The sequence below is a fragment of the Arabidopsis thaliana genome, chromosome 3 (assembly GCF_000001735.4).
Source record: "Arabidopsis thaliana chromosome 3, partial sequence".
Classification (NCBI taxonomy): Eukaryota; Viridiplantae; Streptophyta; class Magnoliopsida; order Brassicales; family Brassicaceae; genus Arabidopsis; species Arabidopsis thaliana.
In genome coordinates this window covers 17,974,440-18,000,232 of record NC_003074.8, presented here as the reverse complement: position 1 = coordinate 18,000,232, position 25,793 = coordinate 17,974,440, and the positions used below count along the sequence as shown (strand labels likewise).

At 34.6% G+C, this 25,793-nt stretch overlaps 4 protein-coding genes, 1 long non-coding RNA gene, 1 other non-coding gene and 2 pseudogenes across 9 annotated transcripts; 4 read left to right on the top strand and 4 right to left on the bottom strand.

Moving 5' to 3' along the window:
• Positions 1-5,453: 5,453 nt before the first annotated feature.
• AT3G48550 (SHOOT GRAVITROPISM-like protein) lies at positions 5,454-6,414 on the bottom strand. Of its 2 annotated transcripts, none has more exons than NM_114713.4 (2): positions 5,839-6,414; positions 5,454-5,767 (listed from the first exon to the last, which is right to left on the bottom strand). In NM_114713.4, exons 1-2 carry the CDS (start codon positions 6,183-6,185, stop codon positions 5,638-5,640), a joined length of 477 nt encoding a protein of 158 aa, NP_190424.1. In that variant the 5' UTR covers positions 6,186-6,414; the 3' UTR covers positions 5,454-5,637. The 2 variants fall into 2 exon arrangements, with proteins under 2 accessions (NP_190424.1, NP_001325628.1); NM_001339373.1 differs by having other exon boundaries at positions 5,490-5,751; positions 5,839-6,234.
• Positions 6,415-8,193: 1,779 nt separating this feature from the next.
• Positions 8,194-10,435, top strand: AT3G48540 (Cytidine/deoxycytidylate deaminase family protein; the record flags this gene model as incomplete). Its single annotated transcript, NM_114712.3, has 9 exons — positions 8,194-8,408; positions 8,540-8,615; positions 9,013-9,052; positions 9,196-9,254; positions 9,371-9,408; positions 9,575-9,638; positions 9,905-9,958; positions 10,158-10,259; positions 10,361-10,435. Exons 1-9 carry the CDS (start codon positions 8,218-8,220, stop codon positions 10,433-10,435), a joined length of 699 nt encoding a protein of 232 aa, NP_190423.2. The 5' UTR covers positions 8,194-8,217.
• A 34-nt stretch (positions 10,436-10,469) lies between these two features.
• KING1 (SNF1-related protein kinase regulatory subunit gamma 1) lies at positions 10,470-12,855 on the bottom strand. Its single transcript, NM_114711.2, has 6 exons — positions 12,470-12,855; positions 11,915-12,087; positions 11,641-11,796; positions 11,272-11,547; positions 11,030-11,193; positions 10,470-10,941 (listed from the first exon to the last, which is right to left on the bottom strand). The coding sequence occupies exons 1-6, from the start codon at positions 12,672-12,674 to the stop codon at positions 10,641-10,643; spliced, it is 1,275 nt and encodes a 424-aa protein (NP_190422.1). The 5' UTR covers positions 12,675-12,855; the 3' UTR covers positions 10,470-10,640.
• A 1,994-nt stretch (positions 12,856-14,849) lies between these two features.
• AT3G48526 lies at positions 14,850-16,062 on the bottom strand (annotated as a pseudogene; the record flags this gene model as incomplete). The annotated part of the gene is made up of 1 exon: positions 14,850-16,062.
• A 783-nt stretch (positions 16,063-16,845) lies between these two features.
• AT3G48523 lies at positions 16,846-21,069 on the top strand (annotated as a pseudogene; the record flags this gene model as incomplete). The annotated part of the gene is made up of 1 exon: positions 16,846-21,069.
• A 1,065-nt stretch (positions 21,070-22,134) lies between these two features.
• Positions 22,135-22,373, bottom strand: AT3G07985. The gene has a single exon (NR_141374.1). It is a non-coding gene; the product is annotated as an other RNA (long non-coding RNA).
• Positions 22,374-23,458: 1,085 nt separating this feature from the next.
• On the top strand, positions 23,459-25,380 carry CYP94B3 (cytochrome P450, family 94, subfamily B, polypeptide 3). Its single transcript, NM_114710.3, has one exon. It carries the CDS (start codon positions 23,609-23,611, stop codon positions 25,127-25,129), a length of 1,521 nt encoding a protein of 506 aa, NP_190421.1. The 5' UTR covers positions 23,459-23,608; the 3' UTR covers positions 25,130-25,380.
• Positions 25,381-25,556: 176 nt separating this feature from the next.
• Positions 25,557-25,642, top strand: AT3G48515. Its single transcript is given in 2 exon segments — positions 25,557-25,593; positions 25,606-25,642. It is a non-coding gene; the product is annotated as a tRNA-Tyr (tRNA).
• Positions 25,643-25,793: the final 151 nt, after the last annotated feature.

The following is a 25,793-nucleotide window of genomic DNA, read 5'->3' as shown; positions in this document are numbered from 1 at the left end:
TGCTGTTTTTGTTTTCATCATTTCATTCTTTTTGTTTTCATCAATGGATTTCATTGATATGTTAAACATGAGTTACACAACAGACCACGTAACACCAATAAAGATTGAGACTTCTTCGGAAACTAATTAAAGTTTAGTTGTAGATGGTGTTTTATCGTTTATATGCATGTTAGAAATTTCTAATGAGGATGACGTGTATTAGATTAATTAAAAAAAACGTATACATGATCGGTGGTACGTAACTATATGAGTCTATATGGGAAACTGGAATTTAGTTATAACGATATACCGTATACAACAAATTAAATCGAGCTTGTTCTTTGTTTTGTTAAACAACAAATTAAATTGAACTATTTATATTTTGTTGATATTTTTTTCAAGTGAAGAAAGTGCAAATTGCATAAAGCTAATTTTAATCGAAACTACATATACTCATAATCTATACGAAGAAACTGAATGCAGTTGATATAGAAAAGTAGATCCAACCAAATAACAATAAAAAATAAATACTTATGTAACTTTCAACGTTATATTAATTATTATATACTTACATGTAAATCAGGATCAACCTTTATTTTCCATAGCACGTTCATAAAAAAAAAATATCGAACATAGAGAAACCACTCATATTAATTACTGTTGCTTATATAAATTGGTCAATCTTCAAATGTGTAATTGGTGAGTTGTTCAAACTTCAAAGAGTGAGACCCTTTCGCCTTTCTCAGACATTAAAAGTAAAGACTCTCACTTTCTCTCCTTTTTACTTTTGGCCCATTTATATACAAAATAAAATCTCTTGACTTGGCATTTTTTTTTTTCACTTTTTCTTTCGTCAATGAGTAAAATATTTTAAATAGTTATAGTATATGTTACATATATTTCTGTCTCTTGGGCCATCTGTATAGTACTGAATATACTATTATTGCCCTCAAAATTATACACGAACATCAATGAAATTGTAATTCCAAAAGAGTTTTTTTTTTTGCGTGCAACTATTGGAATATTTGCTTTGTAATTTTATGGATCCGAGACTCTTTTTAGGGTAATCGAGTTTTCAGGCTCTAATTAAATTGTTTCGTTCGAATATGGGAATGTCCAACGTTGACAATTGTTAGTAACTAACTCGATCATGGTTTTGTAGTCTTAAGAACAAAACTATTATCTCTCAAAATGGTTTCCAAGACTATTTTAGATGGTTGAGATACCTGCACATATTCATTGTGAACTTCATTTAGTTGTTTTTTATTATAATTTGGCAATTATTTACGCCATAAATGATAGAATCATATATAATACCGAATTTTAGTTGTTTAAAGCATAAAGATAAAAAGATTAACTTATAAACGAATACCCACATATATATATATATATAAGAATTAAACTTATACGTATATTAATATCAATATATCAAAAGAATTATCTTTTATATAACGACCACTATCTCATCAACCATATAATAAATATATTTTCTTGTTTTTAACTAATTATTTCAAAATCACGTCGTTAATTTTACTGGATATTGATTTTGGGTAGAAATTTTCGTTCAAATTAATTCATCGTATAAATTATGATTGTTTTAAGAATCCCAAAATACTTATTAAAACAAACAAATAATAAGAATGAAAATGCTTGCAAGGTGCTCATATATATATGCACAAAAAAAATATAATTGGTAAATATTTGTGGCTATTAAATGAAATATATGTAAAATTAGATATAAGGTAGTGATGGATCACATGATGAGAGTAACTTCCATCATCCATTGTCCCCTCTTCCTTCCCTAACACTGTCTTTTCATTCCCTTCCATTCTAAGGGCATTGTCCCTTTCTCTTTTAAATCCAACCAAACTTGGCTTCTTCTTCTTGTTTTATTTTCTCCCAATTATTAGAACTCGTTAATACTTCCATTTTAATGCAACAATTAGTAGCTAATCGATCATCAAAGATCCGATAATATTTTCCAAAACATTATTTAAAAATGATGAATCATATAATCATATATACGTAAGTGTTACATGCATGGTTGGTATTGATTCCAATCCATGATTAAGAGGCCTAGTTACTAACTAAAATATCTATAGTGTGGAAAATGAACATTAAGAATAGTTGTAAAATGATAATTTTCTCAATAAAACTATATTTTCTAGGTGGTGGAAGGGAAAGAGATAAACATGCATAATAATGAAGCTAACTTGTGTAAGGACCACAAAATATATAGACATCGAAACCAAAACAAATCTCTGTCATAAGGATATAAACTATAAGAGACAACACAAATTATTATTAAATAGTTTATATTGTAGAAAGAATTAGAATTGAGATTAATTATTATATATTTTAAGCAAAAAAATCTAACTAGAGGGGACAAGCAAAGATCCATCCCACATGGGATTCAGAAAATATATAAATTTGTGAAAAAGCTGAACAAAGGAAAACAACATTTGGAAAATGATGGCTCTCTTTGATACCAATATGACTGCTTCTGTATGCACTGATGATACACATATGTATATGCATGTAAGTATGTATGTGTGTTCATACAACATTTATGTACAGATACACTTATAATACACATAGAATATATGTGTGTGTGTAGTGTGTACATCTACAAATTTTGAGTATAAAGACAAATGTGAAAAGACAAATGTTAAGGTTGTGTCACAATGCGCAAGATTGCTGTGTATTGATGTATCTTATCAGTTTCCATTATCTTCCAATTTCGCAGACACATCTCTTTCCTTCTGGTGAATTCAACGTTGTGATTATACATTTCCTTTTTTTTTTTTTGTATGTACGTTGAGATACGCTCATAATAATATTCATACATGTACGTTTGCGTCACTACATCAACTATATGTATCTTTGTATAAGTACATGCATTCTGAAATTTGCTGAATTATATTAATTGATTATTTTACACATATACATTTGATTGGTTTGTAATAATTAAATAAAATTTAGAAGTTGTGCTTTTATTTATTGAGCATGTAATTATTACCTACTATACGGAAAATATTTGGAATTACAAGAAGAGTGTTAAGGAGAAGAAATAGTTCATTAGATGATTTAAAACAATTAAAGAATATCAATGTCTTTTTATTTATCTAAAATGATTTCTTCTTCTTAAGAAAAAGATTATTTTTTTTTAAAACATTAGTAGAATATATAAATTGTAAAAGAGAAATTAAGTCAAGAACATGAAATTTAATTGGTGAAAAGTTAGACAGTTAAGGAGTAGAGGTGATTTGAGGAAACGAATTCAATCATGTTCAGCCAAGTTTTTGTTTTTGAACTAAGCTGTTAAGAAATCAAAATAATGAAAACTATATATATTCTTGTCTTTAGAGTAAAAATATATAATAAAAAATCACCATATCCTTAAATTATGTAAAAGCATAGGAAAAGTTTAGAAATCATTGGGTGATTTTGGATAATGTGAAGGGAGGTAATATCTTCTAAGCACTAAGCAACACTATTTGAATTTAATTTTGGAGTTTGTGTATAGAGAAAGGTCTAAGAAGAAGAAGTTGAAAACAAGTGGATACTCCGACTCCTTCCCACCCCTGGTTGTCTTGTAATTCTGTCATCAATTATTCATCTTTCTAAAAAAATTACATAAACTGATTGTGTTTTTTTTTTGTTTTGATCCATTTGCTTCTATCTTTCATTATCAAAGGTTCCTATCATCAAAAATATGAGACATGGCCCCTCCTGTTTCACTCAATTTTGTTACTATTTATATAAATTCTATAATAGCATAGTGATTATCGTCCAATATGATTTTTGAGCCATTTCCTTGTTGACTTGATGATTGATTCACAAATCGCAAAGATCAACACATATACTCGGTACCGTTATAGATCACGTATTTTACATTAATTGCACTATAAAATACTGTACCAAAAGAAAAGTACTGTACCAATTGCTACACATATATATCAATAACTATATATTTGGCATTAGACAGTACCCAAATTGGAATCTTGATTACGATACTTTTTCTTTATAAAAAAATACCTACAAGGCTACAAGTACATGTACATGTGTGTTTACACGCGTGTGAATGGAACTGTGTCTGTGTGTGGTAATAAAAGGTAAGGTATTTTGTTATTTAAAACATAAGTTACGTATTAAATATAAAGATCTTTATATGTTGACAGGAAAATAGATCTTATTTTTTTTAGTGAAAAGAAAATAGATGTTTACATACATCCAAAGAGCAAAAAGGAAGCTCTCTAGGGTTTCATGGCCTTCATATATAAGATGTTATTTAATTTGCAGCAATTTTACGCATTCATGAGATATATATAGTTTTTCTAGATCTATTTTAACTTGTCTAATGTCTCTTCGCATAAGAGTTTGGTCCGTCAAGATACATATTACATTGCGAAAAAATAATTTCACATATAAAAAAACACTATAGCGTTTGCAATGTAAAAAAACACAACTTTTCAAAAAAATAGTAACGAGAAAATTAATCTGTTCGAAAACGTATATTCAGTTCCAAATACTAAAGATGGGCATAGAAATGACAAAGTGGATTACAATGTGCTTTTGATATATATTCTCAAAATGTTTACATATATTCTATATATTGTCATAATCGTTAATATAGTTCATATGTATGTATCATTTTATAGAGAATATGACGACCAACCGAATAGATCAGCCGAGTTGATTTACGTATTTAGGGTATGATCGTAAACTCGGCATTTTTTAGGATTTAAATTTGAACATATTATCTGTAGTACACGATTGATTTAAACCATAGTCTACGAAGTACATAATTAAAATTAATCCTCTCTCTTATCAAAAATATTCATACATTTATCAAGTTTCTGTAAGTAAATGTACGTATATGCACAAACACAAAATAATAGTACACACATATATACTATTTAAAGCGACCTAAGAGATTAAAGTAGATGAAATAAGCATGTTAATGCAATAATTATACCCATCATCTCCATGCATATGTCTTTACGTGTGTTTGATTATTTGTTTTCAGAATAATCATCAATTTTCATTGAACGAACGTTTTCAAAGATGATTACAACAAATCAAATGAATCACATATGGGTCAGCCAATTATATTCAAATCATGCAATCCGTCCATTCTCTTTTTTATTTTCCACGTTCCTCGATTGTGAATGTCACTCCATCTCTTGTTACTTTAACATCAAGCATTTAACTAACTAATCACTGTAATTACTAATTAGGTTTTGTTCTGTTGGTTAATAAATGTCATAGTTAGATTTTAATACTCCATATAGTATATAATAGCTGATCGTTGAGGAATTGACATAGCTAATGTTGACAACGTAACTAATGAATTTTATCCCTAATTCCCAAGTAATTCACTAAATGGTATTCATGATTTTTTTTTTTTTTTTTTTTGGTTGGCAAAGAAGAGGAAGTAAAGTAGCTGGAAACATAAATCATCTCTTATCTGAGCATATTGTTTTCCTTCGATTTCAAGAAAATAAAAAGGAAGGACTATATAATATTACCAAACTCGAAAATGAAAACAAATTAAATTTAACTACAAAATAAAATTTAAATTAAACCAACATTCTCTTTCTCTTCAAATATCCATTTATAATAACAATAATTAAGAGAAACAAATAAATACTTATGTTATGGCCTAAACCTTTGTCTGCAAGAGTGGCAAGTGATCTCCAAGCAAGCCGTATCGATCTTCGTCATTGATCTCTCCTTCAATCTCTCAGCTCTCTCCACTTCTTCCCTTGCCTTCTGCCACATCACCCTGGTTACAATTCAAAACCGTTAACCAAACCAAAACCAGAATTATTACTTGATCGAGCTAGCTTTAACTACCTTGCACGAGCAAACTCAGACTGAGCCATCTCCATCTCACGGCGAGTCAACTCTCTAACCCTCTCGGCGTAAGCCTTCTCTATAGCCGCAAGCCTTATCTGCTCCGCGGCTTGCCACTTCAACGCCTCCACACCACCGTTTGGAAGCTCCTCCGCTGTTGAGATCGAGCTGAGGCTGATGGAGAGTTTGAGGTCAAGATCGTGGTGGATCATGGAGGAGGAACGGTGGTGATTGTTGTGATGGTCGGTTGTTATAACTGTTGGTCGGTGTTTCCTTACCGGAGATTCGGTAGACGGTGGAGAAGGTAAAAGCTGAAGCTCTTTGTGATGATCTTGTTGTTCAGCCATTTTTGTATTCTTGTTTGTTTTTTTTGGCTAAAAGGCTGCACTTCTCAATAAGTGTGGGGATGGCAATTACCAATCACTTTATATGTAAGCTGCTTCGTGTCTGTGCACATATACTATCTACTTGAAATTACACTTATAACCCCTTATTCGAATATGCATATCTTTTTGGGTTATTTGATCATTGGGTTTTTATATAATCCTCAAAGTTAACAAACGACCACCGTACCGCCATTATGTGAATTTGTTGTCAAGTGTGGTTCCATGATAAGACGAAATGATGTGATTGTACAACAATCAACTAAAGTTAAAAATAGGTTAGATATATAAGATTTTTTAAGTTTTGTCGAGTTACAAAATAAATAGTCACCAATAACCAAATTTTTAGAATGTTTTATAATGATGAACATGTTATTTGCGTTTATGTCGAAATAATATAAACATGTAAACGCAAACGTGATTAATGTTGTTTTTTACGTTAAAGCTACTATATATTATGACATAACTTGCAATTGCAAAATTTCATTGTTTTTTTTTTTTCCAAAACATAAGAGGAGCATACTTGTAAAGTGAAAATAATGGAGGGTAGGTTAGTAAAACGAAGATAGAAATAGGAAGAAAAAAAATAGTTAAGGTGTAGAGAAAATCTCCGTTGAAGAAAAGACAGAGAAGATGGGATATAAACGGATCACGTTATTGAAGCATGAGAGGCTTTTTAAAGAAACCCTTTTCACTTTTTCATCATCTATCTCATTTTATATGTTTTTGTAACTAATAACTTTGCGATTGTATATTTGTTAATTAACGTATCCTTTTAAAAAAATGAAAATGTGGATGTGGGTTGTGTAATAATTGGTGATGCACGTGGCTTAATGGATTCAAAAGCTAGCAACTAGCTCACTTACTATGTGCTTAGTCCGTATATATTAGTAATTTAATCAAATTCTTCTCATATAACAGTTTATATTTTATTTATATATGTGATTTAAATAGTTGAAAGATTATAACAGATTTATAGGATTGAGAATTCGGAAACTAGGGTTTGAGTCTTTCCGCTGCAATCTCAATTACATTAATTAGTATAGACGCTCTAAATGACAAAAAAAAACAAAATTCCACAGGTTTAATAGCTAATCTGAATTGTGTTGTGATCTACGATTGCCTGGTCGTTATGTTTTAAATACATTTTGTTATTTATAGATAAAAATGTACGTAATGCTTTCAATGTTTTTTTTTTAAAGTTATTAACTTGTTTCATGTGTTTCATAGTTTCATGTACGTTTCCAATTATTTGTTATTTTTCAAACTTTGTTCGTTTCCACTTTATGTTTTCTTAATCTATCCAGTTCATATTACATTACATTAGACAAAAGAAAACTAAATAGCGAAATAAAACTAAAACTTATATAGGTATACACAACCGTGCCTACCAATAAAAAAGTCAGAGACGGTATCTTAAAAGCGCAAAATAAGAATATAGAACTATAGTTATAAAAAAAAATTTTGAAAGGTAATGTCAATTTTTTCACAAGATCATTAACCAAAATTTCAAAATCAATCTTTTATAACCTTTTTGTGAATTGAAAAGATTGTCAAAACATCAACGATACAAAAAAGTTTAAATCCATAGTTAATAGAAATATAGAAGAGATGGTTGAGATATCAAATCTGGACCGGTATAGTTTTTTTTATCCAAAAAATATATTGGTAGCACTCAATACTAAAAAAAATAAAAAAAAATAACAAATAATAAAATAAATGATTCAATAACACATAATTTTTGAAAAAAATGAAATTAACCAAAATCTGTTAATTGCCATAATTTTCTGCTGAGAAGAGAAAGCACAATCAGTAAACCAATCTAGTTATTAACCGAAACCTAAACCAACAATCATATGAACCGAATGATAGACCTGCCTTAACCGGAATGGCGGGGATTTTCACTCTCTTATAGTTTCCCGCTACATTTAATAGTGAAGAGAGAAGAGCAAAGATTTTTCTGGATAAATCTGTTTTATCGATTTTGAAGCTCCCCATGAACTCTCGAGATCTTACACTCGTCTCTACATCTGCAATCTTCGGTGCTTTGATTTCAGCTCTAGCATTTCGCTTCTTCTCATCAAACCCTAAAAACCCCAAATCCCGAAAATTCACTTCCACCGAAATCTCTGCAATTTCCAGAAAATTCCCTGCTCTAGATCCTTTCAGTCCTTTGAAACGAAATGGGTTTGTCATAATTCCATTCAATATATCTAATTTCGTTATTCCATAGCTAAAGTTTCCAACTTTCAGAAAATCCCAAGTTTAGAATCTGCTTTGATTTTTAATGGTAGAATTTTGTTTGAATTGTTGTGAAGGTACTTATCATGGGATGATTATTTCATGGCGATTGCATTCCTTTCTGCAGAACGATCCAAGGATCCTAACAGGCAGGTAAATTTTGTTGTTTGTGATATTTGAACAACATGAGTATCCAAACAGTTATATATGTGTAAGCTGCTCAAAATGTATTATGTTCATGATACTATATAGTTTTCTATCATCAAAGTGGAGGTATTCTTTCGGTGTTAAGATATCGCACTGGCTGATTTTGTAATGAATGGATGCATTGGTGTTTTGATGTCTAGCACATTTAGAGTATAGTTTATGGACTTTAAGGTCTTTAGGATTAGAGTATAGTTTTGACTAAAGGTTCACAAATTCGAAATTTATATCTTCCTTTTGTGGCAATTTCATATCCATTTCTGATGGATCATATGATGCAAAAAGGATGGATTTTGTTGGATGCATTCAAAAATTGACTATCTTTCCCGGTCTTATGGCTGTGCAGGTTGGCGCATGTTTGGTGAGCCAAAATGGTGTAATCCTTGGTAAGATAATACGATCACACTTGTGTTTTGATCTCTTTGAACAACATGAAGTGTGGTTGTATAGTTTATTTCATTTTGTCACTTAGCTGGTACATGCGAGACACATATAAACGAGGACTCAAAAACTTTCATCTTTCATTTAGGGATTGGCTATAATGGTTTTCCAAGAGGCTGCTCTGATGACAAACTTCCTTGGGCCAAGGTATTACCTTCATCTGAATTCTAAGAATATACAGAAGTTGTCTAGAGATAATGCAAGGAACTTTCTCCCCTAGATTTATTAATTTTCTCTTAATTTGCTCCCCACCAATTTTGCAGAAATCAAGAACTGGGGACCCATTAGAGACCAAGTATCCGTAAGTACTAATCTTAGTGATGCAAACTATGGCTGAATCTTTAAGTTCTTGTTTGATGAGTATTGTGCACACTTTCTTTGGGAATCTGTAATACGGTGAGATGTTTCAGTTCTCATCCGTTTAGGCTCATTGCTAAGCTCTGATGTTCATGACTCTGATTTTGTAGATATGTTTGTCACGCTGAAGTCAATGCCATACTAAACACAAACCACGCATCGGCGGCTGGCCAGGTTTGTTTCTTTGGAATTTGTTCAGTGTTTATTTTCTCACAAATCATGGTGTTTCTGGCTTGAGTGAAAAGATTAAAACTTTTAAAGTATCCTACACAAGATCATTGTCAGAATATTCTCTTTTAGGTTTCTGCGCAAAAGCTAATAAGTTGGAAATGCTATTTGGTATAGAAAACTTAGGGAACTCTGCTGCAGTTTCTGTTCCGAAGTATTTGTGTGTGGATGGTTTATATGAGTTTGTTTTGTGCTCCTCGAATCTCTTGCAGAAGCTTTATGTGACAATGTTCCCTTGCAATGAATGTGCCAAGATTATTTTACAGGTTTGTTCTATATACCATTGGCTTGATTTGTCAAATTTGGATCCTTAATAAGCTACTCTAGTAATCTTTTATGGTCAATGTCTTCAGCTAAGCAGTCATATAAAAACCAAATGTTCTAGTTAGTCCAATTAACCAATTTGATGCAAGTAGATCATCACAATCATATGGACTTTTGTCATTTCGGTTTTCTTTCTTGCAGTCTGGTGTTGCTGAGGTAATCTATTTTGTGGAAAAGAGACCAAATGACTCAGATGTTGCCTATGTAGCTTCTCACAAGCTCTTATCCATGGCAAACGTCAAAGTAATTAAAGCCACTTAGATTTCCACATGAAATTTCTCTACAGTGATTGTAATGGGAAGTCTCATTTGGTATCTAAATCTGTCTGAAACCAAAATTTTCAGGTCAGGAAACATCAACCAGAGATGGATGAGATCTTGATCAAGTTCGAAGAACACTTACTCCAACCAGAGACCTAATTGTTCAAATTCAAAATGTAGGGCCAAATCCGAGAATCTTAAGAGTTATTGTATTTCAGACATATTCACTCAAAGACAGGCTCTTTCTTCTTTTCTTATTTCTGTTAAACGTTAATAACACAATTTCGAGAACTTAAGCACAAACAGACAGAAGCATTATCACCAAACAAAAGACAATTTACAGAAGAAAGATACCATTTTTCTCTCAGACTCGGTAGTTTTCGGGAAGAGGCATAACACCATCAAAGAAATCTCCAAAATAGCCGGATGGCTCATGGACAAGTCTTGCAATGATGTCTCTAAGAGTGATGAGTCCTTCAAGGTTACCAAAATCATCCACAACATATATCCTATGGATCTTCTCCGCGTCTAACATCAAGATCAGTTCCTTTAGTGTATGGTTCTTCGTGCAAGCAATCACACCACTCATGATAGGAGCTGATGTATCCCCGCACTTCTCAAGATGCTCTCTAACAGATACTAAGAAGTTCTTCGTTGTGATTGACCTAAAATAAAGAGAGAGAAAGGATTGAAGATTTGACAATGCTGCAAAACTCGGTGTATCATCATCACAAGGATTTGTGAAGTATTAACCTGTAGTCATGGTAGATCTCAGGTGCAGTGAGGAGAAATTGAACATCTCTAAGGCTTATGTTGCCTACTGGCTTCTCGCTATTCCTTTCAATGACAGGTATGCCTCCGATTCTCTTTCTCCTCATCAGCTTGAATGCCTGAAGAACTGGTTCATCCTCATAGATCTGAAAGAGAAATAATGATCTGTTAAAAAAGGAAAAAAAAAACTCTCAATGGAGCTATGAGTTAGATTACAAACTGACCTTTATGATATGGTCCTTTGACATAATGGGAAGACCGACTTCAGAGAGAGTTTTGATTCCCCAATCCTCAAACCAGAGAAGCCCCGCGCATTCTGCCAGCATATGTATAACTCCTGATTGTGTGATAATGTTCTCGATCTTTGCTACACCTAAATCAACCACCGGGATGCTCTTCATTTTGTATTTAGAAAGAAGTAACAGCATGGTCAAAAAGGAGTTCTCTTTCTGCAGAGCCAGGAACGGTGCCCAGCGGAATGTTCCAGAGATATCTCGAACCTGTCAGAGAGAATATCCAACGCATTTCAGAAGCCGTAATCAGGAGAAAAAAGTCAACTGAAATCAGGTCCTTCATAAAAAAACAAGCTTCACCTTGGTGTTCTTGTATAGCTCTGAAGAAGTAAGGACCTCAAAGAAGTTTCCAGAAGTTACTGCTGAATCTCCGTTATCCAGAACATCGGTGGTGAAATCATGAGAAAATCCATTTGAAGCTGCAACAGCAGGGCTCCTTGGAGATGGTGGCTCCAACTGTTTTTTAAAGGAGACAAGTAGAGTACAGACATGAAGTATAGTTCACTAGGTACCACAATCCAATTTGATCATGACAAAAACAAGTCGCCTCTCGTATTTTTTGGAGAACAATTACCTGATGCAAAAGCCAGACAACAATGCCTGGAAATTCCACAATACCGATGTAGCGATCAATCCAACTGGCATCTTCAGGCGCATCAACATCTACAACAGGCGCGCTCAAGACCTTGAATTTCGATAGTGTCTGAACAGCTTCAGCCAAACTTGTGTCTGATCTTATCTCAATATCTATATAGGGAAACCACAAAGATGTGAGACAGCAGAACTGAATCAATAAGTACTCTGATTCTACAAGGAGACTAAGAAACAAAAACCATCAAGAACTAATTCTGATTCCCTAAATCGAACTGATTCGAGTATCCAACAAGCTGGATTGAATTCCAAATTCTGACTTATAAAACTTTCAATAACTTGAATTTCAACACACAGCACATATTCCTACTACAAGTCATCAACAAACACATACCAAGAGATCACAGAACCCATCAATAATTGCATCACAAAAATCAAAATCAATCTCCATAGAACATGATTCAAATTCAACACAATTACCAGTTCCAATTATAGATCAGCTCATGGTCAAACACCCACATCATCAAAATCCTCATACCTTGTGAATCAGAAGAGAGAGGGAAAGCAGAGACAGGGATGCTCTCAAAGCAAGCGTTGAGCTTCTCGTTAGGACTGAGCTGTGGTTTCTGCTCATCCCAGAGATCTTCCACACGCATCCCTAGCTTAGCTTCCGGGCTCGACACGTCACTCCGATGACCTAAGCTCTCGCTTCTCATTATCTTTATCTCCGGAACAGTCGCCATCTTCTCCGTTAAGTCAACAGTGAAAAGGTACCGTCTTTATTCTCCGGTAACACAGAAAGATAAAAATAAATCCTCTCTTTTTATTTTCCGTCAGAAGTTTTCTAAAATTGGCTGTGATGATCTTTGTAACTGAACTATAGATTGAAAGATACAGTACACCATAGTAGAGAGATCGTGAAGCAGAGACAAATTCATAAACCCTGTTGTCTTAAATCTTATGAATGAAGCCCTACATAGTTTTTAATTTATCAAAAACATCCTTGAATCTTTCAGTTTCATTATAAAGATACGGGTTTATTTTGAAACAAAATGGATTTCATTGGGTGGAACTGTGATTTGTTATAAAAAAATTCAAGTGTTGTTTTGGTTAGTGACTTAAGATCTCATCCGTTCAATTCAGTGCTTTTGACACGTGGAAAGAGTAGCGGAGATCATTTGGGTATTGGTCAGGAATAGCGAAAGATAATGATTATAATAATAATAATGATAATATATCTCCATTTGTCGAAGTCGTACTTATCTCTATCCTTTATATAGTTTCCACTTTCCACGACATATTTCATTTATTTAATTGGATTGTATATAATTATTAGAAATCCGCCAAAAATTAGCAGCCGACCTATGAAATGGATAACTATCTTCTTCTTTCTTTTTTATACAAATTACTAGATCCTAACTTTTACGTATGTGCGGATTCATATTTTTAATTCAATGTAAATTATTTTTTTTTATTTTGTAATATATATTATAATACAATATATTAGATATTTGAAATCTCATATACATATAAAATAGAACTTTTTAAATAGATTTTTAAAATATATAATATTTTGTTATAATTAAACTTTGTAATAGTATAAATATTATAAAGTTAAGAATAATAATCGAAATTCAATTATGTTGGTATATAATTATATTTTAAGATCCGAATTCACACAGATAAATAACCCAAACTAAAACCAAATTTATATCCTATTTTACACCAGTAATCAAACTGTTATAATGTTTTGATTACTGTTATAACAGTTATAATGTTTTGATTAGTTTAGAAAATAAAAACGTATATTTGACTTATATTTCTTGGAATGGAAAACCTGTGATGTATGTATCATAAATTTTTCGTCTCATAACCCGTCTGTATATGTGGAAAAAAAATACTACCAACCTGTAAACATCACAAATAGAATTTGTGTCACAAAATACGTACATGCTATATAGTGTTCATAACCCAAACTCATACCAGTTAGATATTTAATTTGATGTCAAGTTTGGTTTCAAATTATTTTATATAGTACTCATAATCCAAATTATTTTTGTTGGATAATTTGTTTTGAATGAAAAATGTATTAGTTTACATTATTTCAAAAGTTTGTTCAATAATATATTATGGATTTATTTAAAAAAAAATCAGGTTGAAAAAAAGAAAAAAGAAAACCAAAATATTTCAAAATAAGTATGTACAATTTATTGTTTATATATTTCTAAATGTAAAGCATAATTATAATTATTTTAAATTAATCAGAATTTATTTAAAAATACTAACAATCAATAGTATTTTTGTAATATTTTACCCTTCGTAAGGTTGTTTATTTTCAATGATTCCCAATTAATAGTATAGATGTTTAAGAACTACAACACGAAATTTGTTCACCAAAACAAAAAATATGCAACATTAGGACTTTCAAAAAATTATTCATCCTAATACTATTTTCGTCTAAATATACTTTGCTTTCCTAAAATAATTGTCTACAATAAAAAAGTTATAAATTAATATTTAATAAATTCTAATTTTATATGCGGCTATTATAATATTTGACGTTACTCCATAAAACAAAAAGAATTCAAAATATGCTATGTATATATATTGGAAAGAAAAAGAACACTAGAAAGAGAAAAACAAATATAGTTAGAGAGATCAAATTTGTATGTATTGACTTAAAATTAGGCTAAGTAGACCAAGTTGATCATTTCAGAATAATGTCTCTTTAGATTCTATTTTATGACTTAAGCATGTGTTTTACTTGCCTTATAGATGACCTGAACATGTTAAGAAACTATTTCTCATATATTTAGGGTTTTGTACATCAACATATTTATATAAGAATAAGAGACGAGACTCTAGTTTTTTTCAATTAAGACATTACCTAAAACAGAGTAATCAAATATTATGAGATAAATGTGAATCGTAATCGTATCACTAACACGCCCCCTCAAGATGGAGAGGCTTGTGACACTCCAATCATCAACACATCTGCTAATTGGTCCTTTGTGTTGATATGAACTACTCGGAGAGCACCTTGTTGAACTTAACCACGGATGAAATGATAATCTATAGCAATATGCTTCATCTTTGAGTGTAAGACCGGATTAGCACAAAGGAAGATATTTTTGACGTTGTCGCAGTACACAACAAGTGGTGTGTTGAAAGTAATTCCAAGTTATGTGAAAATATTACATATATACCCAACTTAGTTCAGAGGCCGTGTTTGCGACAACCCTATACTCTACTTCTATAGATGATCTTGCCACCCCTTCCGTTTCTTGGTTGTCCAAGATATTGGGTTTCGTCGTCCTAGGTAGATGTGAAATTCCGGATGAACCAAGAATCGTATTCCCCAAACTAAGAACCACTGAGTATCACTTTATTAGAAATCTGATTAAGAAGTTTACAACTACCTTAATTGGTTTTACACAAGATCTAAACTACTATATCTTGTCACCTGAGATTTCTCTAAACACACAAGAGTATATCACAAGAACACACTCTTTGATCTCTCTAGAATTCCAATCAGACTAAACCTTAGTCTCTAACAATGAAAAGCGTTGCACTAGCTTTTTCACTCACAATCATGGCCAACTCTAGCAAGCACCTTAGCACCTCTATTTATATCATCGAGGTCTTTGGTCTTCTAGGTTAGTCTTCAAGATCTTGGATCACTCCAGATCTTTGCGTGAATATCTTCTTTCCAAACCGAACTCATTCTGTTGTGATCTCCACGTCATTCGTTCATTTGGCGGTATATCCACGTCAGCATCAATTACTTGATCTTCACTTTAATCTTCTGAAACAGCTTCCAGTTTGTTCCAGCAATCAACACTCCTTCTGGTTTGACCTGACTGAAGGTGCACTAACAAGATGTACGAGTACATAATCGTCTGAATCTCACCGCAATCTGCATTTGAATATGCATGAAGAATGAGTTTGTTGTTTGCCGAGAAAAAGAGGCCATGAGTGGGTGTCCCATCAAGGTAGCTAGCTTAGAATTCTTTTAGCAGCATGTCAATGATCTTCCGTTGGACGATGCATAATTTGTGATAAACGATTGACCGCATAGGCAATATCAAATTTGGTGAAGGCAATGTACTGCAAGCTTCCAATTAATTACTGCAACGAATGTCACAAAGCTCTCATACCATGTAAAAAATGTCTTTCTAATATATTTAGGGTTATGTACATCAACATATTTATACAAGAATAAGAATAAGAGAGGAGACTCTAGATTATTCTAATTACAAGCATTACATTAAACAGAGCAATCAAATATTATGCGATCAATGTGAATCGTGATTGTATCACTAACATTATATATGACTTTTGTAATGACTAGTTGTGTTGTTGGTTTATATCTGATTCAAAATCTGAAGTTGGTTTGGTTAAGTCAATTGAAGATTGAAGCAGTCGGTTATCTCTGGTTAAGGGATTTCTGATTAAACCGGAAATTGAAGAAGAGAAGTCAAAGACTCTAACTGCAGTGGAGGGTTTGACTATTATATAAAGAGTAACAGAGTCTGTTACGATTATCATCTTCTTCATCTGTTTTCTTCTTTGAAGTTTTCTTGTATCGAGAGAGAGAGAACTTGAGAGAATCACCATTGTTGTAAGCTCGGTTTGAGCTGTACTCTTCATAAAGCTTAGTGGATTTGCCGGATTGATTCGGCTCCGGATGTAGGCTTGATCACACTGATCTTGCTGAACCGGGTAAACAAATCGTGTGTCTTTGTTCTTCGTTTTCTGTTCTCTGATCTTGCATAAGTTGAGATCGATCATTCGCAACATCATTTCGATCGTTCTTAACGCTGAATTGAATCTAATCGGAGCTCAATTTCGTAACAAAGTGGTATCAGAGCCTTGGTTTCTGAATTGAGGAGGTTTGATGCTTCGATAGCGTTAATGGCGATGTCGTCAAAGGTAGAGATCAAGACATTTAATGGAGATAGAGACTTTTCTCTATGGAAGATTCGGATTGAAGCACAACTTGGAGTTCTGGGTTTGATGAACACTTTAACGGATTACTCTTTGACAAAGTTTGTTCCAGTCCCAAAGAGTGAAGGAAAGAAACCTGAAACCGATGAAGAATCATCTCCGACTGAAGAAGTTCCAGATCTGATCAAGATTGAACAATCGAAACAAGCTAAGAACATCATAATCAATCACATTACTGATGCGGTTCTTCTTAAAGTTCAGCATTGTGTATCTGCAGCTGATATGTGGGCAACGCTAAACAAGCTCTACATGGAAACATCTCTGCCTAACAGGATCTATACTCAACTTAGACTTTACTCATTCAAGATGCTTGAAACAATGAGTATTGATCAGAACATTGATCAATTCTTAAGAATTGTGGCTGAACTTGGCAGTCTGCAGATTGTAGTTGCTGAAGAAGTGCAAGCAATCTTGATCTTGAATTCATTGCCTGTGAGTTATATCCAGTTGAAGCACACTTTGAAGTATGGTAACAAGACTCTCTGTGTGCAGGACGTTGTATCATCAGCTAAGTCATTGGAACATGAACTTGCTGAATCTAAAGAGTCTGAAAGAGGCTCTTCAACTGTGTTGTATACAACTGAAAGAGGTAGACCCCAAAACAGGTCTCAGCAGCAAGGAAACAAAGGGAAAGGCAGGAGCAGATCTAATTCCAAAACAAAGGTCACCTGCTGGTTCTGTAAAAAGGAAGGTCATGTGAAGAAAGATTGTTTTGCTAAAAAAAGAAAACTGGAAAGTGAAGGTCCAGGAGAGGCTGGTGTTATCATTGAGAAACTAGAAGTTTCTGAAGCCTTAAACATTGGTGACAGATTGGTCAAGGACATGTGGGTACTAGACTCTGGATGCACATCACATATGTCATCAAGAAGAGACTGGTTTAGTGATTTTGAGGAGAATGATGGCACAACAATTCTTCTTGGTGACGATCACACAGTTAAGTCTCAGGGACAAGGTTCTATTCGGATTAAGGCAAATGGTGGATCAATCAGAATCTTGAAGAATGTCAAGTATGTGCCTAATCTCAGGCGAAATCTAATTTCAACAGGCACTCTAGATAAACTGGGATATCACCATGAAGGTGGAGATGGTAAAGTGAGATACCATAAGAACAATGCAACTGCATTAGTTGGACGTTTAATCAATGGACTGTATGTTCTGGATGGAGAGACCATTATGTCTGAGAGCTTTAATGCAGAAGACACTAAAAGCAGTACTGAATTATGGCATAGCAGACTTGGCCATATGAGTTTAAACAACATGAAGATACTGGCTGGAAAGGGACTGCTACAAAAGAACGATGTCAAAGAACTAGAGTTCTGTGAGCACTGTGTAATGGGAAAATCCAAGAAGCTTAGCTTCAATGTCAGCAAGCACATCACAGAGGAAGCTCTAGGATACGTTCATGCAGACCTATGGGGCTCTCCAAATGTAACTCCATCACTCTTAGGTATGAAATATTTTCTGTCTATTGTTGATGGTAAGACAAGAAAGGTTTGGCTTATGTTTCTTAAATCTAAAGATGAGACATTTGACCGTTTTTGTGAGTGGAAAGAACTTGTTGAAACACAGGTGTGAAAGAAGGTTAAAGTGCTCAGGACAGATAATGGATTGGAGTTTTGTAATTCCAAATTTGAAGATTACCTCAAGAAGTTTGGTATTGAAAGGCACAGGACATGTGCTTATACCCCTCAGCAGAACGGTGTAGCAGAGAGAATGAACAGAACTCTTATGGAAAAAGTGAGATGTCTTTTGAGTGAATCAGGTCTTGAAGAAATATTCTGGGCTGAAGCTGCTTCAACTGTTGCATATCTGGTGAACAGGTCACCTGCTTTTGCAGTGGATCACAATGTACCTGAAGAGTTGTGGTTAAACAGGAAATCTGGGTACAAGCATTTAAGGAGGTTTGGGTCAGTTGCTTATGTACACCAAGATCAAGGAAAGCTTAAACCAAGAGCTTTAAAAGGTGTGTTCCTCGGTTATCCGCAAGGCACTAAGGGATACAAGATCTGGCTCTTAGAAGAAATGAAATGTGTTATCAGTCGAAATGTGATATTTCATGAGGACTTGGTGTATAAGGATTTGCAGTTAAAAGAGAAGTCTGAACAAGAAGAAAGAGCAGAGAAGATTACTCAAGCAGAAAAGACTGTCTCTGAAATAGTAAGTAACCAACAGCAGGTTGGTGAGAGTTCTGTTGCAGGTGGAACAGTTGATGTTTCATCTAGTGATGATGAGTCAGAGTATTTTGAACCCGAAGGAGAAGCTCCAGCAAGCAGTGAAAGACTGAGCAATTATCAGTTAGCTAGAGATCGGGTTAGAAGGCAAATCAGAGCACCTATAAGATTCTCTGATTACTCTCAATTTGCATATGCTCTTATGGCAGCTGAAGATATGGACAGCAGTGAAGAACCTAGCTGTTATCATGAAGCTAAAGAAACCAAAGAGTGGGAAAAATGGAATGCAGGAATGGGAGATGAAATGCAGTCACTATTGAAAAACTATACATGGGATATAGTAGACCATCCCAAGAATCAGAAAATCATCAGTTGTAGATGGCTGTACAAGAAGAAACCAGGAATTCCCGGTGTGGAACCTGAAAGATACAAAGCCAGACTAGTAGCAAGAGGCTTTACTCAGAGAAAAGGAATCGACTATGATGAAGTGTTTGCACCTGTAGTCAAGCATGTGTCGATAAGAATCTTGATGTCTATTGTTGTTCAAGAAGATCTAGAATTGGAACAAATGGATGTTAAGACTGCGTTCTTGCATGGTGATCTGGACCAGCCACTTTACATGGAGCAACCTGAAGGGTATGTTGCTGATGAACAAAAGGATCAAGTGTGCTTGTTAAAAAAGTCACTCTATGGGTTAAAACAAGCACCACGTCAGTGGAACAAGAAGTTTAACTCTTTTATCATGGATCAGAACTTTATCAGAAGTGGTCATGATTCGTGTGTTTACATAAAACAGGTGAGTGATGAAGAGTTTGTGTATATACTGATATACGTTGATGACATGTTGATAGCAGCTAAGTCAATGACTGAAATCAACAAGATCAAAGAGGCGTTGAGTACAGGATTTGAAATGAAGGATATGGGTGCAGCTAGTCGAATACTGGGAATCGACATTATAAGAGACAGAAAAGCAGGTACATTGCGGTTGTCTCAGACAGGATACTTAGAGAAAGTGCTTCACATGTTTAATATGACTGAAGCAAGACCTGTAAGCACACCTATGGGAGCACATTTCAAACTTGCCTCAGTAGTTGAGGAAGAAGAGTGTGTGGACACTGATAAAGTTCCAAACTCAAGTGCTATTGGCAGCATCATGTATGCCATGGTTGGCACCAGACCAGATATAGCTCAAGCTATTGGAGTTCTAAGCAGGTTTATGAGCAAACCAGGTAAGATTCATTGGACTGCAGTGAAATGGTTGCTAAGATACTTAAAAGGGTCTACAGATTTGAATCTGGTTTTCACCAGAGAAAAGGATTTCAGAGTTCAAGGCTTTAGTGACTCTGACTATGCAGCAGACCTTGACAGGAGGCGTTCAACAACAGGTTATGTATTCACTGTTGGTGGAAATACAGTAAGTTGGAAGTCAAATCTGCAGAGCATAGTGGCTTTATCAACCACTGAAGCAGAGTATGTTGCTTTAACTGAAGCAGTGAAAGAAGCTTTGTGGATTCAGGGGTTGTTAACAGAAATGGGATTCAAGCAAGAGAAGGTTACTTTGTGGTGTGACTCACAGTCAGCAATCAGTTTGGCAAAGAACAACACGTTCCATGAAAGAACTAAACATATTGCGATCAAGTTCAACTTTATCAGGGATGTGATTGAAGAAGGAAGTGTTGAAGTTCTTAAGATCCATACTTCTCAGAATCCTGCAGACATGCTTACCAAAGGCATTCATGTGCAGAAGTTTGAGTCAGCTTTAGAGTTTCTAAAGCTACTCAGGTGAGGTGGAAAGACATCTCAGCCGAAGGTGAAATCCAAGTAAGTGCAAGTCCACTAGTTATGGAGAGATTTGAATCAAGGTGGAGTGTTGTTGGTTTATATCTGATTCAAACTCTGAAGTTGGTTTGGTTAAGTCAATTGAAGATTGAAGCAGTCGGTTATCTCTGGTTAAGGGATTTCTGATTAAACCGGAAATTAAAGAAGAGAAGTCAAAGACTCTAACTGCAGTGGAGGGTTTGACTATTATACAAAGAGTAACAGAGTCTGTTACGATTATCATCTTCTTCATCTGTTTTCTTCTTTGAAGTTTTCTTGTATCGAGAGAGAGAGAACTTGAGAGAATCACCATTGTTGTAAGCTCGGTTTTAGTTGTACTCTTCATAAAGCTTAGTGGATTTGCCGAATTGATTCGGCTCCGGATGTAGGCTTGATCACACCGATCTTGCTGAACCGGGTAAACAAATCGTGTGTCTTTATTCTTCGTTTTCTGTTCTCTGATCTTGCATAAGTTGAGATCGATCATTCGCAACATCATTTCGATCGTTCTTAACGCTGAATTGAATCTAATCGGAGCTCAATTTCGTAAGAAGTTGTTATTGAACTTGAAACATTTCATTAAACTTGCAAAAGAAAAAGTGAGAAGACGTGAGAAGAGGTGAAGCAAAAGATCGTTTACCATAAGAAAGGAAAGAAGAAGAAGCTAATAGAGTTCATGTCGAGAGGAAGAAGATAACTCAACAACAACAACAACAAGAAACAAGTCATGGATTGAGGCTAAAAGGCTATGTGAAGTTTTTTTGCTTCTGCCTTTCTTTGCTTTTCATTTGGCTTACAATTGATATTGAACATGATGTAAGTATATGCTAAAACGAATTTTATTTTATCATGTTAGTTTTAGAACAAGGTAATTAGTTATTACACCGACTCTATTAGACTTTAATAAATTTCTCATGCATTCTAGATTGTGATTGATCACAAAAATTGTTTTCTACACTGCTTTGGCGTCTATTGATCAAATAAGTTATGAAATTTCTCATCCACTTACAATAAAATTTTCAAAAAAAAAAATAGAAACCTTTATTTGTCAAAATTATCATAGAAATCTGGTATAACTATTACATTACAACATCAACAACGAAATGTTGTATACATCTGGAAAAATATCTCTTGTATAACCCACGAGTTCTTTGGACGGTGAAGTCATGAAGACAAAAAACGGTTGTTCCTTTTCTTAAGTCATTTTTTTTGCGTGCTACCAATCAATTATGTTGGCTCATATAATTTATAGAACGGCGCCGTTATTTTTGTTCAATTCCGTAATTATTTTGTGTGCGAGCAAGAAAAGACGGTATCGACAACGTGAGTGGCTGAAATCAAGTTCATCTTTCTTTCGTCTCATATAAAACTGACTTTACTGGTTAAATTCAAGCCTAAAGAAACACGTGCACAATTGAATAGCTCTTGTTCGAGTGGGAACAGTTTTGTCAGGCTCTTGCTAGTATTTGTTTTCTTCTTTTCAATGTTTACTTTTCTACATTTCGCCTCCAGATTTATTTGACACCCGACCATTTTATCAAAAGTATAATCGCTTAATTATTTTTAAGACATTAGAATAGTGATTATTAACACATATTGTAAGCCGGAGCGAAATTCATGTTTTCAAGCTACCATTCAAATTTCAACTATACCATTAATACATGTATTATATTCTAGAAACCACGGTTCGATTCAAATTTTGACCTAACAAATATTAATATAATGTTTGGATGTTTCGTAATATTGTAACCATTAATGGAGATGTCGTATATCATTTGAGTTTTTTTGTTAACCATTCAAAGTACACTATAATTAATTTAGTTACTTTAATATAGGTCTATTTTCCTTGCGTCATAGTCTCTATCGTGGTTTTGTCGGAGATATGCCACGTTCTAAAACTTTGGACTTCTGCGTCGCCAAAGCGTTTGCAACACGTCAAATTAGGAAACACAAAAGCGGCTTAGATAGCAAACGAGCGATAAATAAAGGGTCAAGTAAGCCAAACAATATGTAATAAACGAATAAATTAATTAAAAGAAATGTTTGATGTCCTATTAATTTTATAAATTCTTTTTTTTTGTTTTTTTTTTAATTTTATAAATTCCTTATACACAAATGTGGTTTTTTCAGGAAAGTTGTTCAATGTGCTTATTACAATATTAATCATTTGATGATACATACTCACAGTTACACTAACAGTTCAATATCCTGATGGAGCTTATCACTAAAAGAGAAAATCTATACTACAGTATTAGGAACTCGAAACAATATCGTCATCCTAAAAGAGACAAAATAGCCTGACTAAACATTTATATTTTCGTTAGGACAATTCTCAAAAAAAGATACTATATATTAGACTAAAAAAAGGAATGAAACAGTGACATACAGCTACACTAAAGACAAAAAAGGAGATAAAATAATATCTCCGTAGACACATAATAGTATAATACCGTGTTACGTCGATCAAAATGTGATATAAGAAATCAAATTAATACTAAAAGCGATATGTTTCGGGACAGATTGGTCCGGACCCGCCACCTTTCCCTTTCTATATACACACACGCAATACCCACCAAGAACACACACAAACACTTAATTAGCAATATAAAAAGCACATTCACAAACTCTTTCCAACACACCAACACAAAAAAAAAACCAAGAACAAAAAACAATTAAACAATATGGCATTTCTTCTGAGTTTTTTGATACTAGCGTTTCTTATAACCATCATCTTCTTTTTATCTTCATCTTCAACTAAAAAAGTCCAAGAAAACACCACATATGGACCACCATCGTATCCACTCATTGGCTCCATACTCTCTTTCAACAAAAACCGTCATCGTCTTCTTCAATGGTACACCGAGCTTCTCCGTCTCTCTCCGTCTCAAACCATCTTAGTTCCTCTCCTCGGCAACCGTCGCACCATCATCACAACAAACCCATTAAACGTCGAGTACATTCTCAAAACAAACTTCTTTAACTTCCCTAAAGGTAAACCTTTTACTGATCTTCTTGGTGATCTTCTCGGTGGAGGCATATTCAATGTCGACGGTCACTCATGGAGCTCGCAGCGCAAACTCGCTAGCCACGAGTTCTCCACTCGCTCGCTTAGGAGTTTTGCTTTTGAGGTTCTTAAAGACGAAGTGGAGAACCGTCTAGTCCCGGTTTTATCCACGGCGGCTGATGTTGGTACGACCGTGGATTTGCAAGATGTTTTGAAACGTTTTGCTTTTGATGTTGTTTGTAAAGTCTCGTTGGGTTGGGATCCGGATTGTTTGGATCTAACCCGACCCGTTAATCCACTTGTGGAGGCTTTTGACACCGCTGCTGAGATTAGTGCTCGCCGTGCCACGGAGCCTATTTACGCTGTTTGGAAAACGAAGCGTGTGTTGAACGTGGGAAGCGAGAGGAAGCTTAGGGAAGCGATCAGGACCGTGCACGTGTTGGTCTCTGAGATTGTCAGAGCTAAGAAGAAGAGTCTTGAGATCGGAACCGGAGCAGAAGCAAAGCAAGATCTTTTGTCGAGGTTTCTAGCCGCCGGCCACAACGGCGAAGCAGTGAGGGACATGGTTATTAGTTTTATCATGGCGGGAAGAGATACAACGTCAGCAGCGATGACGTGGCTGTTTTGGTTGTTGACTGAGAACGATGACGTGGAGCGGAAGATTTTAGAAGAAGTGGACCCGTTGGTGAGTTTAGGGTTAGGGTTTGAGGATTTGAAAGAGATGGCTTACACGAAGGCTTGTCTATGTGAAGCCATGAGGCTATATCCTCCAGTTTCGTGGGACTCTAAACATGCTGCAAACGACGACGTTTTGCCTGATGGGACACGTGTCAAGAGAGGAGACAAAGTGACCTATTTCCCATACGGTATGGGGAGGATGGAGACGCTATGGGGTACGGATTCAGAAGAGTTTAACCCGAACCGGTGGTTTGATTCTGAACCGGGGAGTACACGACCGGTTTTGAAACCTATTAGTCCCTACAAATTTCCGGTTTTTCAAGCCGGGCCGAGGGTTTGTGTAGGGAAAGAGATGGCATTTATGCAGATGAAATACGTCGTTGGTTCTGTTTTGAGTCGGTTTGAGATTGTGCCGGTTAACAAAGACCGGCCGGTTTTTGTTCCTCTTTTAACGGCTCATATGGCTGGTGGGCTTAAGGTGAAGATCAAGAGAAGAAGTCACATCCTTAACAACGTTTAATAGAATATGTAAAAACGAGTTATTTATATATAGAATATCAGTGTGGCAATACTCCTGCCTGCGAAATCAATCTGTATAAATTTGTAAAACATACCAAAACCGAATATAATCAGGTAAGTTTTGGTTCAATTCCTTGAAACATAATTTTTTGCATCGAGTTAGAAATAGAGCTTGTAGTCTTGCCGCTGACCCAAACGAAACCAAATTGGATTGAGCAAACCGAAAATAACCAAATAAGCCCAAAAATCAATAATCTAGTTAGGAACTGGCCATGTAGATGTTGAAGCTAAATGAAATGTGAACAGTGAGAACCAAACCAATGAGAATGTCTATAATGTCAATTCTTTTGCATTGTTGTAGACATGTAGCTTATTCTTAGTTGTAAACATTTGTTAATAAAGTAAACAAAGCGAATGTATTGCAGCATCCGACCTTAGCTCAGTTGGTAGAGCGGAAGACTGTAGTCTGTGACAGCAAATCTTTAGGTCGCTGGTTCGATTCCGGCAGGTCGGATTTTTTGTTTTTTGTGGGATTAACAATATTTAGCCCAACATATAAAGCCCAAGACTATACAGAGACCACAATACAATTCTAATTATAACCCAAATAAACCCTTCAAGGTAGTATAAATAATTATACGCATCTTACTTCAAAAATCTCATCA

What these genes read in the sequence shown, in the direction of transcription:
- AT3G48550 (NM_114713.4), bottom strand. Translation starts at nt 6,185, where the DNA reads ATGGCTGAACAACAAGATCATCACAAAGAGCTTCAGCTTTTACCTTCT. An exon ending in TCTGAGTTTGCTCGTGCAAG is followed by an intron (nt 5,768 to 5,838) that starts GTAGTTAAAGCT and finishes AATTGTAACCAG; the next exon opens with GGTGATGTGGCAGAAGGCAA.
- KING1 (NM_114711.2), bottom strand. Translation starts at nt 12,674, where the DNA reads ATGGCGACTGTTCCGGAGATAAAGATAATGAGAAGCGAGAGCTTAGGT. An exon ending in AGCTATACAAGAACACCAAG is followed by an intron (nt 11,548 to 11,640) that starts GTGAAGCTTGTT and finishes TCTCTCTGACAG; the next exon opens with GTTCGAGATATCTCTGGAAC. An exon ending in CAAAGGACCATATCATAAAG is followed by an intron (nt 11,194 to 11,271) that starts GTCAGTTTGTAA and finishes TTTCTCTTTCAG; the next exon opens with ATCTATGAGGATGAACCAGT.
- CYP94B3 (NM_114710.3), top strand. Translation starts at nt 23,609, where the DNA reads ATGGCATTTCTTCTGAGTTTTTTGATACTAGCGTTTCTTATAACCATC.